The following is a 20,282-nucleotide window of genomic DNA, read 5'->3' on the forward strand; positions in this document are numbered from 1 at the left end:
TGCTTTTCTAGACAATGTTAATAGTAACCTCAGGCTTTTGCAGATGATGCATTTATCTATAATCAAGAACTATCTGTAAAAGAGCTGCACAAATATTCGGTCAGAGCTTGATAAGATTCCAAAGCAAGACAATATTGGCTAATGTTACAATGCCTATCAGGCAATCATCCACTGAGTTGCCCCTGCAACTTTTGCCAACTTGTTTAGATGTTCAGAAATGTAAAACTATGTACTTCACAAAAAAGAAAAAAAAACATAGTATTTTATGTCTACAGTATCGAGGAGTCACAGTTGGAATCGATCATATCACACAAATACCTGGCTGATAACACTTTGTAGAAATATAAAAATGGAATGATCTCAAACGCCTAGTCGTAGGTAAAGCAGGTGGCGGACTTCGGTTTATTGGCAGAATACTACGAAAATGCCATCAGTTTACAAAGGACATTGCTTACAAATTTCTCCTACGATCCATCGTAGAATGTTGCTCACGTATGTGGGACTCATACCAAATATGACTAGCTGGGGATATTGAACGTATACAGCGACAGGATATTGAAATTATAGACAGAAGAGCAGGGTCAATGGTTTCAGGTTTGTTTGAGCCGTGGTAGAATGTAACAGAGATGCTGAACTGGCAGGCACTTGAAGATACACGCCAACTACCTAGAGAAAACCTGTTGGACTTACAACATGACTCTAGGAATGTACTATTACCCGTACGCATCACTCCGTAGACATCGTTAGGACGAGATTAGATTAATTACAGCACGCACAGATGCATTTAAACAGTTGTTCTTCCCGCGCATCATATGGAACGAGGAGATTGGGAAGTACCCTCTGCTATACACTTCGCAATGGTTTGCACACTATTGAAGTAGATGGATGTAGGATTTGTGTTGGCCACACTGCACGTTTTGTACATCTGTGGCGTGGTTGTATAAGCGCTTGTGATTTGAATTAAATCCTCAAGGTTGTTGTAGATTTGCACATGTGTTTTATACTCCAGCGTTCAAAGATGGTAAAAGACAGTCTTTATTTCTCATGTAAACGTTGGCGATCGGTCACGCAGAGCTCTTATAAATACGAGGTGGGTAAGCAACATCAGTGACACATTAAAAGTAATAGAAATACATGTGCCCTGAGCATAGTGTTACGAAACACTGATATGGGTGTACAAATAATAACACAGCCTTGAAATAACACCAATTACTATGTAGTGTTTATTTCTTAAATAAAATTCCAGCACCATAGAGATCTTAATATATAGCTTTAAAGAGCATACAATTCACATTTTAGCTCCCATGCAGAGTATTCCAAAATAATTTGTAACAGATATGTGATCGAGACTGTCTATTGTACAGTAAACTCTTACTGTAGTAAAATTTGAATTACTATCCTATTGCTCCAAATTCTTTATTAGCGTACGTAGACTGCAGTAAACATTATCTGTCACGGTTTTTGTTTAACCACTTGTCAGATATAATTTAACTTTATTACTCTGTTTTTAAGTATAGCACATATCAATAATGTGGAAAACTGAAAAAGGTAATCTTAATACAATTGTTAGCTTTAAGAGACCACCACGAGCGGTGGAGATCGCTGCTGTGTTGTGAATTGTGCAACACAGGTAGCCATTCTATAGGTATAATAACATTCAGTGTTTGCCAGTGCATGGGTCAGGCTAACATAATGTTCCCGAAGAGGGTCAAGAGTGTTTCCAGTTTTTGCAGGGTCAACCAAGTGGATAATAATGATATATGTAGCTAGGCTGGGAGCCATACTGTGTGGAAACTGGCCACCTGGTGCAAGTCATTTTATTTGATGCATTGGCGACTTGTGTGTAAATGAGAATGAAATGATGATGAAGACAACGCAACAGCCAGTCCCTGAGTGGAGAAAAAGCTCCAACCTGGCTGGGAATCGAACCCGAGCCCCTTGCATGGCATTCCGCTGCACTGACCACGCAGCTATAGAGAGGCAGACACCCAAGTGGATGATTGCCTGATTGGCCTACGCCAATTGGATGATTGCCTGATTGGCCTTGTAACACATTAACCAATTTGTCTTGTTACGTTGATACTGTGAATTGCTGAAGGCAGGGGAGAACGACAGCCGTTATATTTCCCAAGAGCATGCACCTCTTCTCAGTATACTTTAATGATGATGGAATCCACTTTCGTGTCATATGCTGGAGGCTCCCAGTTCAGATGCCCAGGTGCGGACCACGTAATAGTACGTCATCTTTGGGACAAACTACTCTGGAGTTCTGCGGATTGGAGCATCGAATGTTAAATCCCTTAATTGGGCAAGTATGTTAGAGAATACAAAAAGATAAATGGTTAGGTTGAATTTATGTATGGAATTGTCAGGTTAATACGGGGTTATCAACACAAAATTGGTAAGAGTAATGCAGGAATAGCTCTGATACTAAACAAGAAAAAAGAGATATGTAGACGAGCTGCTGTGAACATCCTAATGAGTGCATTATCGTAGGCACAAAGGCAACTCCCACCACGTTTATACACACAAATACAAATGTTTTACAGGTACTAATGTTTTATTCAGTCTTTGAGCATGTTTACATACAATTGGTGTCATCAGTGTTTACACAATAATAATAATAATAATAATAATAAAGTGGACAAGTGTCATTAACTACAATATAATAATCCAAGATGGATACAATACATACTTATGCAAATGTCGAGACAACAAAAAGTTTCCTAACAGATCAATTACAAGATAAATAAATTACATAGTTCAGCAAATGACAAATAAATAATCAAACAGATAATTAACAATAAGTACATGATACATTCAGTTAATTTATTGTTCATTCTCATAAGGAAAGTGGATCATCTGTCACATACTCGAGGAACTCGGGAGCAGAGTAAATTACTTTACTTTTCATCCACCCCGAAAGACTAGTTTTAAATTTATTTACTGGCACGATATAGGCATTTTCAGGTTATTTGTTGAAGTAGACAGTACCAAAACATTTGTAACTGATGTGTGCGTTTGCAAGCCTAGCATACGGCATATTAATTCTATGTCCACTTCTTATGTTATGGTCATGAACCGTCTTCCTTAAGTCAAATTTACTCATATTCTCATTAACGAAAACAAGGCAGTTGTAAATATATAGGCCAGGCACTTTCATTATATTTAGTTTCGTAAAATAATCTTGACTTTATTCATATGGGCTAAGTCCTGCTATGCACATTATGGCTTTCTTTTGCCATTTAAACACTAATTTTGGGCATTCGGAATTGCCCCATAATAGTACTCTGTAACTCAGATGGGAATGGAAGAATGTAAAGTATGCGTATAATAGAAGTTTCTTGCTGACGCTGCTCCTCAGCTTGTACAGCAGATAGATGACACGTGCCAATTTGCCACACAACTTCCCTGTGTGGGTATCCCAGCTGAGTTTTTGATCTAGGCCCTATATGAAATCCTAATAATTTTACTGTTTTGTTATCATGACTGGGAGCATTCAGATTGAATACAATAGCTTCAGTTTTACTATGATTCTTATGTAGTACATTTGCTTCAAACCAAGTAGTGCATCTCTCCATTGGCAGTGCCACACTTTGCTGCACATTTTCAAGGTTGGTATCACATGTGATGAATGTTGTGTCATCAGCTTAAAGCACTGCATCGCATGATACAACTGCAGGTAAATCATTTATGTAAATAATGAAAAGGAAAGGTCCAAGGACAGATCCTTGAAGTACACCCTGTATAACTGGGAGACATTCTGACATTTGATTATTTACCTTAACTAACTGTTTTTTATTGTCCAAGTAAGCCTGTATTAGGCATAGAGCATTCTGTCTCACTCCGTAGTGGTAGAGCTTTTTCATGAGAGTATTGTATACCACATCAAAAGCTTCCCTGAGGTCCAACAGTGTTGCACAGATAATATCTTTATTTTCAAAACAATTTTATATTTTTGGTACCATACTCTCAACTGCTTTGACTGTAGAAGGCTGGATCTGAAACCATACTGTGAGGAGATAGGTATATCATTATGTTCAAAATATTGATTCCTTTGTTTATGCATGCAGTATTCTATTATTTTTGATACTGTGGGTGTAAGTGATATTGGTTGACAGTTATATGGAGATGCTATATCTCCTTCCTTATGTTATGTTTTAACTACATATATTTTTAAACATTCCAGATAATTACCATCATTTAAAATTTTGTTGATTATTTTAGTCAGTGTTGTTACAATTTGATTTCTGATATATTTAATAGCATAATTTGAGAGACCATAGTAATCCTCTACTCTAGAATTACTGAGGTTAGCTATTGATTAATTAACCATCTTGTCTGTTACATGAGGTCATTGAAAGCTGTCTGTCTGCTTACTGTTCATTGCTGGTAGCAGTGCCTCTGCCTTACTCACATCCCCCATTATGCTGCTATCTGACTGAGGACTGACAAAATGTGCATTTAGAATATCAGATAGAATTGGTGTCTGGTATACTTTATCATCGCAGTTTATTTCTTTTTTAATAATTTCCCATGTAGCTTTGCATTTATTCACTGAGTTCAGTATATATGCATCATTTGCTTTGCACTTAACTGCCTTGATTTCAGACCTGTAAATCTTTTCCACTTTCATATACATTTCCTTGTCAGCATTATTGTGCTTAGACCTATCATGGTAGAGCAGCATTATGATTCTTATTCTACTTATGTGTGGGGTGTACCAGCTTTATGGATTTATTGGTCTGGTGTAACGATTTTGCTGTGATATTTTCTTGCAACGTTTAGGACAATGTGCTTCAACATTTTCAGTTAACAGTTGTAAAAATTTGATTGTAGATTCATTTGCACCCACAGTGGTTATTATTTTATCCCATTTTATTAAATTCAGTTTACTTATCAACTTATGTAACATTCATTCATTAATTGTTCTTAAAATTTTTGTGCAGTCTGTGAATGTTTCAGTTGCTTTACTGTTAAGAGTTTGCCTGAGCCTTAGTCTGTCATGGTCTGAAATGCCTAGCTTGATTGTGTTGAATTCTGTTTTGTTTAGATGAAAATTACATGTTATGTTATCTAGACATGCTTCCTGTCTTGTGGGTTTGTCATTTACGCAACTGAAGTTAAGGGACCTTAATGTATTTAGCAATTGATCAGCATTTCTATTCTTAAACCTAATGTCTATATTGATATCACCAAATATTAGTATTCTGTAATCTTTGTATTTCAGTAGCAAGAATATCAGTTTCTCCAGAAGCTCCACAAACAGATCTTCATTGTGTTCTTGGGGGCGGTATACTGAAGCTATTATAATTTCCTGTTTTGGCAACATTATGGCTGCAGCTTCAAACTTTGCTTCTATACACAGTCCACTTACATCTATAACTTCATAGATTAGGCTCACACTATTCTTAACGTACACATATACACCACCATGTTTAATACTTGTTCTACAGTAGTTGGTTGCCAATTCATATCCCAATGGTACACTTAATTTTAGTTCCTCATTGCGAAGCTAGTGTTAATTTATTGAAATCACAGTTCAGTTTAAGTTTTCCAGCCAATACTGAAGTTCATTAAGTTTGCTCTTAAGAGACTGCACATTAATATGTATGAACATTACACTTGTACTTATCTTACTGTGGTTCTCCTGTAGCCCTCCAGCAAAAATTCATTGGGATGGAATGGAACTGCTGCTTTCCTCTTCTGCAGTATATGACCATGTGATGAGTTTTCCAATGTTGACTGCTCCTTCAGATGGCATGGTGGTGAAATTCTTATCTTGTTAAGGGGATGAGTGGTCCCTTTTACTTCTGCCAATGTTGATGATGCATTTTATGTTATTGGTGTTGATTCTTCTCTTGTTGCCTGCGTTTCTGATGATAATGATTATGGGGATGCTGCTGCTGTTGCCAATGGTGGTTGTGGTTTTGCTGTTGACTGGGGTGATGATGACATTGCTTTTTCGATTGTTATGGCTGCTTCTGATAGTAGATTTGTTTTTGTTGATGCTGATTTAGCTGACACTGGTGTTGGTTCTGCTGAAGTAGCCGCTGCTGGTGATGGCTGCTGTGCTATTGTTTGTGTCTGGCATCCTGCAGTTGGTTCTGCTATTTTAGACACATCATTTATTCTTTTGCTAGATGTGGTCAACATTTCCAGAGTTTTATTTCTGAAAAGTCTCACACATACTGTGTATCCCACTTAATCTGCAAATGTTGATGAGATTGAATAATCGTATCAGGAGATGAAAGAAATTATTCAGATCTTTAAGGGAGATAAAAATGTGGTATTCAATAGTAAAAAAGAAATAAAAGAAAATATAGTTGGAGAATGAATGGTGGAAATGAATGAAAGAATTTTGCCCAGTGCAGAGTTAAATTATCGGTTACACTTGGTTTAAAAATAGTGAAAGAAGGTTGCATACATGGAAGAGACCTGGAGATTCTAGACACAGATTTCAAATCCAGATTGTGAACTTCAGTACATTTCCAGTGGCAGGATTTGGGCCATAATTATTTGTTTATGAAGTGGACATTGAAAATGAAGAAAGAGGAGAGGAGTAGGATACTAGGGAGATGGAATCCAGAGAAATTGATAGATCCAGAAGTTGTGGAGTTTCTAAGGAAGCATAAAGACAACTTTTGATTAAAACGAGGCTGAGGTACACTATAGAAGACGAGCAGGTAGCTTTGAGGGATGGAATAGTGAAGGTAACAGAGGAACAACTACACAAAAATAGAAGTTGTAGTAGAAATCATTTGATAACACACGAGATATTGAATTTAATTGATGAAAGGAGAAAATATAACACAGCAAGTGAAGCAGGCAACAGGAAATAGGCAACAGACATATAAAATATGAGGTTGACAGGAAGCGCAAAGTGGCAACTTGGGAATGGTTAGAGGAGAAATACAGAGCTGTAGAAGCATGCATGACTACAGGAAAGATAGATGCAATCTATAGAAAAATTAAAGAAATATTTGGAGAAAAGAAAAGCAGCTGTATTAATATCAAGAGCTCAAATGGCAAACCAGTACTAAGTGAAGAAGGAAGGCTGGAAGATGGAAGGAATGTAAATGGTGTTTCACAACTCATAGTAAAGGCCTCTTAGGGGCTGTAGAGGGAACTTAGTGGATAAGTTTTGATAAAGAACCCATGTCTGGAAGTGTATGATTTGAATATAAAATAAATTTGAATTTTAGATCACTGTCAAATCTCCTGTTTCATGGAATGGTGCATAATGGTAGAACTGAACAACGCTTGTCTCAAGAATGTTTTGATGAATCTCCTCAGATTGTCACGTACCATTTTCATCCCAGCTACAACAGCTGCTAGAAACTGGTACGTTCCCAATGATGAGGGTCGACTAGTGCTCCGCGGATGTGCAATGTGGTCTGTGGACTGTGTGTGTGTGTGTGTGTGTGTGTGTGTGTGTGTGTGTGTGTGTGTGCGCGCGCAGATTGGGTCACTTTCAAGTCTCCTGCTTCACCATAAATACACAGTGGAGCCAATGAGCTCTGAGCTGTGTGCTCTACAGAGGCTGCTCACATGGTGACAGGGTGCGCGCCCTGTCACCATGTGAGCAGCCTCTGTAGAGCACACAGCTCAGAGCTCATTGGCTCCACTGTGTATTTATGGTGAAGCAGGAGACTTGAAAGTGACCCAATCTGCGCGCGCGTGCGCACACACACACACACAGGGTGCGCGCCCTGTCACCATGTGAGCAGCCTCTGTAGAGCACACAGCTCAGAGCTCATTGGCTCCACTGTGTATTTATGGTGAAGCAGGAGACTTGAAAGTGACCCAATCTGCAAACTTATTTTACAAGCAAACAATAAATTTCAAGACTTGGACTCATTAGCACTGTTGAACATGTATGATGATATAATAGTAGTTGGAAGAGTCGAAGAACGTGAAATGGAAGCAGTAGCTGAGAAGGGAGTGAGGATATGTTGCACTCAATCCACAATGCTATTCATTCTGTACATTGAGCAAGCAGTGAAGGGAATTAAAGCTCAGGCAGAACAAATGAAAACTTCTACCTTTGCCCATGAATTTGCAAAGTTGTCAGAGACGGCAAAATTTATAAAAATAAAATGAGGATAATGGAATTTCATTGAAATAAATCAGGTGATGCAGAGGGGAGTAGATTAGGAAGTGATATATGAAAAGTTATCAATCAGTTTTGCTATTTGGCCAGAAAAATAATAATAAATAATAACAAAATTTGCCATCAAAGTAGCTCACAAATCTTGTCGTGACAAATTTGGATCATGTTTTAGCAGCTTTTGTCTTAATGATAGTATGACTTCCTGGTGCTGACTTTTTTTCCCCTGACTTCCAGCCAGCCAGCATGTCATAAGACTGTGCAAATGGTATCTCGGTTACTCAAATAATTTCTGAGTTATCCAGGATAAAAGTAGTTGATTCAAAAAAATTTATTCATCAGTTAGTCTGAGTTCCAAAAGAGTTCCGTCAGATTTCATTTTTCTGTACATCATTGAAAAGATCTCAGTTTGTTTGATCAGGAAAATTTTGTTTAATTCTTGAGACAGATCAGTTCAAAAGCTATAAAGAAGTTAAAGAATGTGCTCTGCCTGCTATTATGGGCAAAGAATGTATGGACTTTTTGAATATGCACATTTCAAAATGATGTAAAATCTGTTGAATTTGTTATTAATTTTTTTATTTTCTTAAAATAAAAAATTAATGTTCAGACTGAATTTTCCCTATGCAGCGGAGTGTGGGTTGATATGAAACTCCCTGGCAGATTAAAGCTTGAACTTGAGCCGGGGACCTTTACGTTTGGTGATTAAGTTGCCCTACCAGCTGACCTACCTGAACACAACATGTCGCGTCTTTGCAGCTTTACTTTTGCCAGTACCTTGTCTCTTGCCTTCCAAACTTCACACTTCTCCTGTGTAACATGTGAGAGGGGTTATGAGTCTTGCTCATGTAGCTCATTTGGTCGAGTACTTGCTTGTGAAACGCAAACACAGCTTTAAACTGCCAGGAAGTTTCAAAAAGTAAGTTGCTCAGCCTTTGACTTTGAGAAATATTTATCTGTTTATTTAGTTTTTTTGTTTGCTGTCCTGGAATTCACCATCTGTGAACATGCAACTCTTTAGCTGAAAATATGCAGCAATTGTATGATTAAAATTTGAAAACAGGCAAGTGGACATTAGAATCAAATTGTAGCTCGGTGTATGCACAAGGCAAGATTTAATTGTAGTGTAGCATTTGTTTTGCAGATAATTCTGCATGTTATGTGCCAATATTTTACCATTCTTCTGAGGCAAAATCCCTGCATCACATCTTCTGTAGTTTAACTTTGAGGTGGTGATGACAAAATCTGCACTTTTTCATTCTATCTGCCTTGGAAGCTGCAATTTTTCTTTCAGTTCTTTAATCAGCTGCCTGCCATCTAATAACCTCTAACGCCATGCTGTACTTGTACTACGTGCTTGAAAATCTTTTTGATCAGCAGCAGCAATGGTGTGTGCAATCGCTTGGTGGCTGAAGTGTGTGCTTACTGTGTACCGCCGCTCTTCTTTTGCACGCTGCTGTTGGAAATTTGTTGCTATTGTTTGTAGCCAGTGGGGTGATAGTATACGGTAATCACTGAGATTCACGGAATCTAATGACTTTCTTCAGCAGAAGATACAAATTGATTACTTTTGTTTTAGATATGGAGAGTGTGAGACTGGTGGCTATTGATCTGGCTGTTATGGATTATAAGGTTGGTTGCAGGTTTACATATTTATTTCTTGTATATGTTTCTCCCCCCCCCCATGAACCATGGACCTTGCCGTTGGTGGGGAGGCTTGCGTGCCTCAGCGATACAGATAGCCGTACCGTAGGTGCAACCACAACGGAGGGGTATCTGTTGAGAGGCCAGACAAACGTGTGGTTCCTGAAGAGGGGCAGCAGCCTTTTCAGTAGTTGCAAGGGCAACAGTCTGGATGATTGACTGATCTGGCCTTGTAACAATAACCAAAACGGCCTTGCTGTGCTGGTACTGCGAACGGCTGAAAGCAAGGGGAAACTACAGCCGTAATTTTTCCCGAGGGCATGCAGCTTTACTGTATGATTACATGATGATGGCGTCCTCTTGGGTAAAATATTCCGGAGGTAAAATAGTCCCCCATTCGGATCTCCGGGCGGGGACTACTCAAGAGGATGTCGTTATCAGGAGAAAGAAAACTGGCGTTCTACGGATCGGAGCGTGGAATGTCAGATCCCTTAATCGGGCAGGTAGGTTAGAAAATTTAAAAAGGGAAATGGATAGGTTGAAGTTAGATATAGTGGGAATTAGTGAAGTTCGGTGGCAGGAGGAACAAGACTTATGGTCAGGTGACTACAGGGTTATAAACACAAAATCAAATAGGGGTAATGCAGGAGTAGGTTTAATAATGAATAGGAAAATAGGAATGCGGGTAAGCTACTACAAACAGCATAGTGAACGCATTATTGTGGCCAAGATAGATACGAAGCCCACACCTACTACAGTAGTACAAGTTTATATGCCAACTAGCTCTGCAGATGATGAAGAAATTGAAGAAATGTATGATGAAATAAAAGAAATTATTCAGATTGTGAAGGGAGACGAAAATTTAATAGTTATGGGTGACTGGAATTCGAGTGTAGGAAAAGGGAGAGAAGGAAACATAGTAGGTGAATATGGATTGGGGGACAGAAATGAAAGAGGAAGCCGCCTTGTAGAATTTTGCACAGAGCACAACATAATCATAGCTAACACTTGGTTTAAGAATCATGAAAGAAGGTTGTATACATGGAAAAACCCTGGAGATACTAAAAGGTATCAGATAGATTATATAATGGTAAGACAGAGATTTAGGAACCAGGTTTTAAATTGTAAGACATTTCCAGGGGCAGATGTGGACTCTGACCACAATCTATTGGTTATGACCTGTAGATTAAAACTGAAGAAACTGCAAAAAGGTGGGAATTTAAGGAGATGGGACCTGGATAAACTAAAAGAACCAGAGGTTGTACAGAGATTCAGGGAGAGCATAAGGGAGCAATTGACAGGAATGGGGGAAATAAATACAGTAGAAGAAGAATGGGTAGCTTTGAGGGATGAAGTAGTGACAGCAGCAGAGGATCAAGTAGGTAAAAAGACGAGGGCTAGTAGAAATCCTTGGGTAACAGAAGAAATATTGAATTTAATTGATGAAAGGAGAAAATATAAAAATGCAGTAAGTGAAACAGGCAAAAAGGAATACAAACGTCTCAAAAATGAGATCGACAGGAAGTGCAAAATGGCTAAGCAGGGATGGCTAGAGGACAAATGTAAGGATGTAGAGGCCTATCTCACTAGGGGTAAGATAGATACCGCCTACAGGAAAATTAAAGAGACCTTTGGAGATAAGAGAACGACTTGTATGAATATCAAGAGCTCAGATGGAAACCCAGTTCTAAGCAAAGAAGGGAAAGCAGAAAGGTGGAAGGAGTATATAGAGGGTCTATACAAGGGCGATGTACTTGAGGACAATATTATGGAAATGGAAGAGGATGTAGATGAAGATGAAATGGGAGATATGATACTGCGTGAAGAGTTTGACAGAGCACTGAAAGACCTGAGTCGAAACAAGGCCCCCGGAGTAGACAATATTCCATTGGAACTACTGACGGCCGTGGGAGAGCCAGTCCTGACAAAACTCTACCATCTGGTGAGCAAGATGTATGAAACAGGCGAAATACCCTCAGACTTCAAGAAGAATATAATAATTCCAATCCCAAAGAAAGCGGGTGTTGACAGATGTGAAAATTACCGAACTATCAGCTTAATAAGTCACAGCTGCAAAATACTAACACGAATTCTTTACAGACAAATGGAAAAACTAGTAGAAGCCAACCTCGGGGAAGATCAGTTTGGATTCCGTAGAAACACTGGAACACGTGAGGCAATACTGACCTTACGACTTATCTTAGAAGAAAGATTAAGGAAAGGCAAACCTACGTTTCTAGCATTTGTAGACTTAGAGAAAGCTTTTGACAATGTTGACTGGAATACTCTCTTTCAAATTCTAAAGGTGGCAGGGGTAAAATACAGGGAGCGAAAGGCTATTTACAATTTGTACAGAAACCAGATGGCAGTTATAAGAGTCGAGGGGCATGAAAGGTAAGCAGTGGTTGGGAAGGGAGTACGACAGGGTTGTAGCCTCTCCCCGATGTTGTTCAATCTGTATATTGAGCAAGCAGTAAAGGAAACAAAAGAAAAATTCGGAGTAGGTATTAAAATTCATGGAGAAGAAATAAAAACTTTGAGGTTCGCTGATGACATTGTAATTCTGTCAGAGACAGCAAAGGACTTGGAAGAGCAGTTGAACGGAATGGATGGTGTCTTGAAGGGAGGATATAAGATGAACATCAACAAAAGCAAAACGAGGATAATGGAATGTAGTCTAATTAAGTCGGGTGATGCTGAGGGAATTAGATTAGGAAATGAGGCACTTAAAGTAGTAAAGGAGTTTTGCTATTTGGGGAGCAAAATAACTGATGATGGTCGAAGTAGAGAGGATATAAAATGTAGGCTGGCAATGGCAAGGAAAGCGTTTCTGAAGAAGAGAAATTTGTTAACATCCAGTATTGATTTATGTGTCAGGAAGTCATTTCTGAAAGTATTCGTATGGAGTGTAGCCATGTATGGAAGTGAAACATGGACGATAAATAGTTTGGACAAGAAGAGAATAGAAGCTTTCGAAATGTGGTGCTACAGAAGAATGCTAAAGATTAGATGGGTAGATCACATAACTAATGAGGAAGTATTGAATAGGATTGGGGAGAAGAGAAGTTTGTGGCACAACTTGACCAGAAGAAGGGATCGGTTGGTAGGACATGTTCTGAGGCATCAAGGGATCACCAATTTAGTATTGGAGGGCAGCGTGGAGGGTAAAAATCGTAGAGGGAGACCAAGAGATGAATACACTAAGCAGATTCAGAAGGATGTAGGTTGCAGTAGGTACTGGGAGATGAAAAAGCTTGCACAGGATAGAGTAGCATGGAGAGCTGCATCAAACCAGTCTCAGGACTGAAGACCACAACAACAACAACATATGTTTCTCAGAATATGACAGGATTCCTTGGATTATTATTTCGTATTCCAGTATTATAGACATGTTGGGAGATGATGAAGCCAGCGGTTGTGATTGGAGGAAAATTGACTGTGGTGATGGACTGATCAGTAGCATAGCCTGAGGATCGTTCCAAAAACATTATCGCGTCTTTTCAGAATGTTCTAATTTCAGAGGTGGTGGTTCAGTATTAGCCGAAGAGTACAGTTTAAATGTTACGGAATGCTCTGTTTTATATGACAGAATTCTGCACATCATATTCCATTTTGCCAGCAGGTAACATCATACATTTGGCTTCATGACAGTGTTTATCAAACACTAATTTCTGCAGTATTGTCTAATCATCCACCTCCTGATTCGTTGTGTTCGCTTGTCATCGCTCATTATGCAAACAGTTACCAACTAACACAACAGAAAATCCTGGGTGCCCTGTAAGTTCACTACTACCATTCTGGCATTCCTCATTGGCACACATCGTAATTTCAGAGAAGAGACCCCAATAAACAGTTGAGATGGTGTTGAGTGGTTTCGATGGATGTATTTCCTCTGCTTCATCTTCTGATGGTGATGAAGATGAATTCTGTTGTAACTTTCTAACCAGATTTAACATTGTTCTTGGTCATAGTTTTCACCTGATCAGTTGTTTCCAAAGTAACAACCTATAAGTCGATCTCACATAATAGTCGTTTAGACCAAAAGGATTACAACAGAATGTCTGTAGAAGTTCAGACTTATCTAAAAGCAGTGCTTTGTGATGAGTCCATAGTTGGGAAACTTCAGCATGACATAATTCACTTCAATAGAGATGCAAATGTTGTCAAGTGAAATGTAGAATTATCTGCAAAACAAATGCTACACTTCACTGTAATTTGCCTTTAACATCCATCAAACTACAGTTTGATTCTAACATCCATTTGACTTTGTTTTCAATTGTAGAATATAAAAACGCTGGATATTTTCAACTGAAAAGTTGCATGTTCACATATAGTGAAAAGTGTTGTGGTGAATTCCATACAATACAGAAATAACTATAATAGAGACAACACGAGGAGATCCCTGACAGCTCCCAGCACTGTTGCCAGCTTTCAGCTGCAAAGCACTAATGGCTGCAGGTGAAAACATTATCCATTTATAGTTCTGTGACAACTCTCAGGCATTGTCATAGAGTAGTTCACGAAAACAAATTACGTTATTGGTCGAGTTTCGCCCGTGAAGCTGCCATGCCCAGCCCACTGTGACTGTCATGGACCAACTTACTTAGCTATAAACGAGCAGATAAATGTCTGTAGAAGCCAAAGACTGGGCAAATTAATTTTTATTTTGAGAAAATCAAAGACCGCTAATAACAACTGTAACAGATTGTATACAATTTTCAAATCTTCACTGTATGGATAAGTGAAGAACTGAAGCATATTTGTGGTTTCTCCACTTACTAAAAGTTTTATAAGCAGGTTCTCATGAAGTTTACAGAGCCTTTCTTGGAGTGTGTTCCAGATAATATTTTTTGTGTACCTGAGGTAATTTTTTCGAGAAAACTGTAAAGTTGTGAGGCCAATACTTACCTCTCGGAGAAATGTCACTACTCTGATAGATACATTTATTTATTTATGCATTCATTCATTCATCCATCCATCCATCCATCCATCCATCCATCCATGGATCATCTTACAATATACTGGATTTGTCACATAAGACAATGAAAATAAATAGCTCAAAAATGTACATACACAGAATATATTGACTGAGGTGAAAAGTAGAGAGATAGCAATATGCACATATACAAATGGTTTTAGTATTGTGTACACAACATATAAAAGGACATTGCTGTCATTTGTATTCGGGGGGGGGGGATTCATGTGAAAAGTCTTCTGACGTGGTTATGGCCACGCGATAGGAATTAACAACTTTGAACGCGAAATGGTAGCTGGAGCTAAGCACATGGGATGTTTCATTTTGGAAATTGTTAGGTACTTCAATGTCCCGTGATCCAGTACCAAGTGTGTGCCAAGAATACCAAGTTTCAGAGATTTCCTCTCACCGTGTACAACACAGTGGCTGATGGCCTTCACTTAACGACCAAGAGCTGTGGCGTTTGCATAGAGTTGTCAGTTCTAACAGATAAGCAACTCTGTGTGAAATAGCCACAGAAATCAATGTGGGGCATACGACAAACACATCCATAAGGACTGTGTTGCAAAATTTGGCATTAATGAGCTATGGCTTCAGATGACCAATGTGACTGCCTTTGCTAACAGCACGACATCGCCTGCAGTGCCTCTCCTGGGCTCTGGACCATATTGGTTTGACCCTAGAGGACTGGAAAACTGTGGCCTGGTCAGAAGAGTCCCAATTTCGGTTGGTAAAAGCTGATGGTAGGGTTCGAGTGTGGTGCAGACCCCACAAAGCCATAGACCTAGGTTGTCAGCAAGGCGCGGTGCCAGCTGGTGGTGGGTGACTCCTTTGTGGTGTGGGGTGTGTTTACTTGGAGTGGACTGGTTCCTCTGGTCCAACTGAACCGATCATTGACGGGAAATGGTTATGTTCAGCTACTTGGAGCCCATTTGAAGCCGTTCCTGGACCTCATGTTCCCAAACAAAGATGGAATTTTTATGAATGAGAATACACCATATCACCAGACCAAAATTGTTCATGACTGGTTTGAAGAACATTGAGCACCCGGCATGAATCCCATTGAATATTTATGGGATATAATCGAGAGGTCAGTTCGTGCACAAAATCCTTCACTGATAACACTTTCAAAATTATAGACAGCATATTTGTCAATTGAACTGTCCATAGGTGTACTGCCAGTCCTCAGTGTCCAATGGTCACTATACATAATGCCCATTTGATACAGTGGACCAGCAGTACACCCGTGGACTTTTCGATCATTAACCTCTAGAATATGAGGTCTGTGTCTTAACAACTTCACTGCCTCATTCGGTTGACCCGTGTTGTACTGTGTTCATTGGTTTACAGGCAGTTTTCTCCAGGTAACTCTTATCATATGTTTCCTTGGAGTCTTTGGTGGTAATGTGCTTCAATAAAATCCTCTCAGTTTACAAGCCACATCTAAACTGGTTTTAAAGCGGTGGCCACTTGACGTTCAAGCTCCAGAGTTGTAACGTTGCCATGTCTAGTACTGTCAGCAGGCAGCCGCCACAGCACAGTGCTCTCTTCAGCGAAAGAAAATCACTTTAAAGTCTCTATCTTTTGCAAAAATCAAGTAAAAGAAATTTGAAATTCACATAAAATGTAGACCTCTGTAGTGTCTCTTAGCATGTCAAGAATCTGTTCTTAATTTTAATTATGGAAGTAGTTACGTTAATTTGTTTGAAACAGATTAAATTTTTCCATTCATAAACTGCTTCAAACTTATCATATCACATCTGAAAAACTATTGCTCTCACAGCAATACTTTTTTTTCATTGATTACTAAAATACACCTCGCTTGGCGACAAATTGTTTAAAATTTTTTTGTACCTCATTGCATTTTTTATGCAGTTGTGTCACTATTTAAAGGTTAACAAGTGTCAAGTTTAAAGTCACTATCTCCTACAAAAATAATGTACAAATTCTGAAATTTATGTATAGTATCACTGTCAGTGCTCTCTCTAAGCTTGTCAAAAATCTTTTTTTTTAATTTTAATTAGGGCCAATGTAATGTTGGTTATTGAAACAGGAGAAATTTCCACATACGGTAAAGTATCCTTCTTATTGTTGAATATCTCATAACGTCTTTGTGTCTACACAAAATGAAATGTATTTAAAATGGAGTCTAACTTACCATAAGGAGATGAACAGTATTCCTTAGTCTGACAAAAGGAAAGAGAAATTGATCAAAATAGTCACAAATGCAAGCTTTAATGGAAGTAAGATGTTCATTAACATACACTAAACACTACAGACAGTGGGAAGACACTGCTCAATTAAGAGTCAGTGCTAGTGTATCTCAGTGTCACTACTCATAGTGGCAGGTATTACAAGAGTTTGACACACTGTTGTAACACACCTAATTGTTCCATGCTTCCTGTATCGCTCCTTTCACACGATTCACTACCTTTTGCTAGTCTTGTGGTGTCATTTTCTTAACTGCTTCTTTCAAGAGCCATTGCATTTTGGTCAATGTAATTTTTTTTTTCATTTTCTGCAACAATATAGTGTTTAAACTGAGCCCAAATCAGTTCTGTTGCATTGGAGTCACAATAGTGGGAGGCAGTCTGCTTTATGTCCATATTTTTTTGCTATTTCATCCACATTGTTAACTGGATTCTTTGGCGTGTGTTGTGAGACAACTTCTATAATTCTACCCTTGTCAAGTTACTGTGTAACATTATCTTATGCTTCTCTAGCCAGCAAACAGTGTCATTTTTGTTCATTGTCTTCGTGGACACCTTGTCTTATATAACTGATGATACGGAGCATTACCCATGACAATTGTAGAGTTTTTCATTAAGTTTTGAAGCACAGTATCTTCAAACCATTTCACAAAAATATTCTGGTTCGTCTCTTCTTGGTAATTGGAAGCCTTATTTGAAGTGAATAACAGCATAAAATTAGAAATGAACCCTTTTGAATTTTTGGCATGTGCTACAGTTATTCTTTTTTCTCTTCCAGTCGGAGCTGCCATACTACCATTGATAGTATCATCTGCCCAGTCTTTTTTTAAACTGTGTCCTGCATTCACACAAGTTTCAGCAAGCCAAACAATATCGTCAAAAGTTTGTCCCTACTACTTCTATAAGGAAGCAGCAACAACAGGTTGCAATATCTTGGTGCTTCATTAATACCTTATGGCCAGAAATGAATTTATAGCGGCATCTTAGCTTCTCCATGACTTGTAACAAGGATGATTTACTACCCTGAAATAGGTCCTCTGCTACACGGGTAACATGTAGCTTTTTGTGTCAGATTTTCTTTCTTGAATAGTATGCGTATATCTGATGACCAATCACATCTTCCTGAAAAGAGTTGAGATTTGTGACCCTCTCCTCCAGGCGCCTCTTCTTCCCAGGTGTCTCCAATTTATATGACTCACCTGATTCTTCTTTTGCAAATTTCTCCTTGCAGATCATTATCACTGATCATTCTGTGGTTTGTAGAGCATCTGCAGTTCGCTCCACCACGTTATCCAAAGGAAGTAGAGGCGATCCGGCATTTTTCTCTCTCTCTCTCTCTCTCTCTCTCTCTCTCTCTCTCTCTCTCTCTCACACACACACACACACACACACACACACACACACACACACACACACTCAAAATACTACATTGGCAGTGCAGCGGAAGTGACGACTCATTGGAAGCAGACAGTGCCAGGATGCCATTGGTGTACTGCTGGGTGAAGCTGTACAGCCAACTACCTCTCTAGCGACAACTAGTAGAATATATGTTAGCACAATGCCATGTCAGCGCCGGCAGTCAGTAATTTTAATCCCTAATAACAGAGGCGGATACAACAGTTGGAAGCTTGAGTGTTTTATTCAAAGTGATGCAGCTTCTAAACCGGGAACATTGTATTGAAATTTATTGTATAAAATATAGTACGTAAATTGGATGTGGAGAGGGGAGAAAGGAAAGGAAAGCGGTGAGCCTGCCGATGTCAGCTGCATTGCGACATTATGCGGAATCAGCGGTGATGAGTGAAAATGTGTGCTGGACTGAGATTCAACCCCAGGACCTCCTGCTTACTAGGCAGGTGCATTAACCACTGCGCCATCTGGAACACAGTGTTTACTGCAGCTGCACGAACTATCTCGGCACACCTCACAGCCGACTTACACTCCCACCCAGTGCCACCTGCCCGCAGTCCTTGTCCATTTACTCCAAGCTCACTACTCCGAGATTCCCGCAGGAGGTTGGATGTATTTGTGCATCTGCACTGAAGGAGATGGATCCATTGTCCATCCAGGCGAATCAGTTATATGAATGAATGCATGGGGTCTGTCCTGTCGGACATGGCTGGAAGAACAGACTCCATACATTCATACTGAAAACTGCTGCCACGACACACATCCATGCCTAAGGGCATGTCCTGGGACAATGATGGCAACAACGACTGGTGCACATGCTTCAGGTCATGAAGCGGGGATGGTGGGGGTGAGGGTGGATCATCCATCTGCTCCTCCTGGGGTGCCCTGGTTTCACCAGTGGGCAGCTGCAAAGGCCACACGGTCCCGAGAGGCCGTAATCTGTGGGAAGAAACCTAGCAGAATCGCAGGGCAGCTGAGACACATGAATTTGGTTCTGGTGGTGGTGCTGGTGCTGGAAACCATTGGGACCTGCAATCAAATGCATAAAAGAGCCAATGCATTCCTAGATCATGCCTCTTTCCCAGCCCCCACGGTTGCCATGAATCGTGAAAAGAATGAGGTGGCACGGTGCAAAGCAATACTTGCAGACCATTGGTGTCGCCAGATGCTGCGGTGATTGTAGCAAGTATAGCAGCGTCCGAAGGCAGTGGCCAGTTGGTGATGGTCTTTCTTGTGGGTTGGAGCGATAGGAGGCGAGAAAAAGTTGCAGTGCTTGTTTCCTTTCTTGGGTGGTGCGGAGCTTGGCCATCTGTTGATTAAAAGTGTGTATGAAGCGTTCTGCTTCGTCATTGGACTGGGGGTGAAACGGAGCACTTGTTAGGTGACAAATGCCATTTTGGTCACAAAACCATTCAAAATCATGTTAAATGAACTGTGTTTCGTGGTCTGACACAAGCACTTCGGGCAAACCTTTTAGGCAAAATATGGAGGACAACGGTTGAATGATGCTAAAAAAGAGTCTACCACTATGAGCCAACAACTGTTCCAAAATGGTCCTGCAAAGTCTGTGTGCCATGGTGATTGAGACTTAGGCCAAGCTGCAAATGTCTGTGGCGGAGCTGGTGGTTGTCCGCGCATGTGCGACACTGTGACGTCATCTATTCAATGTTGGTGTCCATGCCCTGCCAGTTTTCGAGACAACACTTGAGTTCTGCTTCTGACAACACTCGAAAAAGAGTATGCAAATTGGCAGTGTGTTCCTCTGGTGTATGACCTGAGACGACAATATTGTCAAGGTAGTTTGAACAAAATGGCACTTTTGCAGTCAGCTGTTCCAAGTAACGTTGAAAAATGGCGGGTGCAGAAGCACTACTGAAGGGCAAATGCAAATACTTGAAAAATTCTGAGTGTGTATTTACAACAAAAATTTTCT

At 39.7% G+C, this 20,282-nt stretch overlaps 1 protein-coding gene across 1 annotated transcript in view; it reads left to right on the forward strand.

The window, feature by feature from the left end:
- Positions 1-1,004: 1,004 nt before the first annotated feature.
- Positions 1,005-20,282, forward strand: part of LOC124607010 (folylpolyglutamate synthase, mitochondrial-like) — a 140,529-nt gene continuing 121,251 nt past the window's right edge. The window contains exon 1 of the mRNA XM_047139164.1: positions 1,005-1,090. Within this exon, the coding sequence (XP_046995120.1) occupies positions 1,019-1,090 (72 nt within the window). The 5' untranslated portion in view covers positions 1,005-1,018. The remainder of the gene's footprint in view (positions 1,091-20,282) is intronic.

Source organism: Schistocerca americana, chromosome 3, assembly GCF_021461395.2.
Source record: "Schistocerca americana isolate TAMUIC-IGC-003095 chromosome 3, iqSchAmer2.1, whole genome shotgun sequence".
NCBI lineage: Eukaryota > Metazoa > Arthropoda > Insecta > Orthoptera > Acrididae > Schistocerca > Schistocerca americana.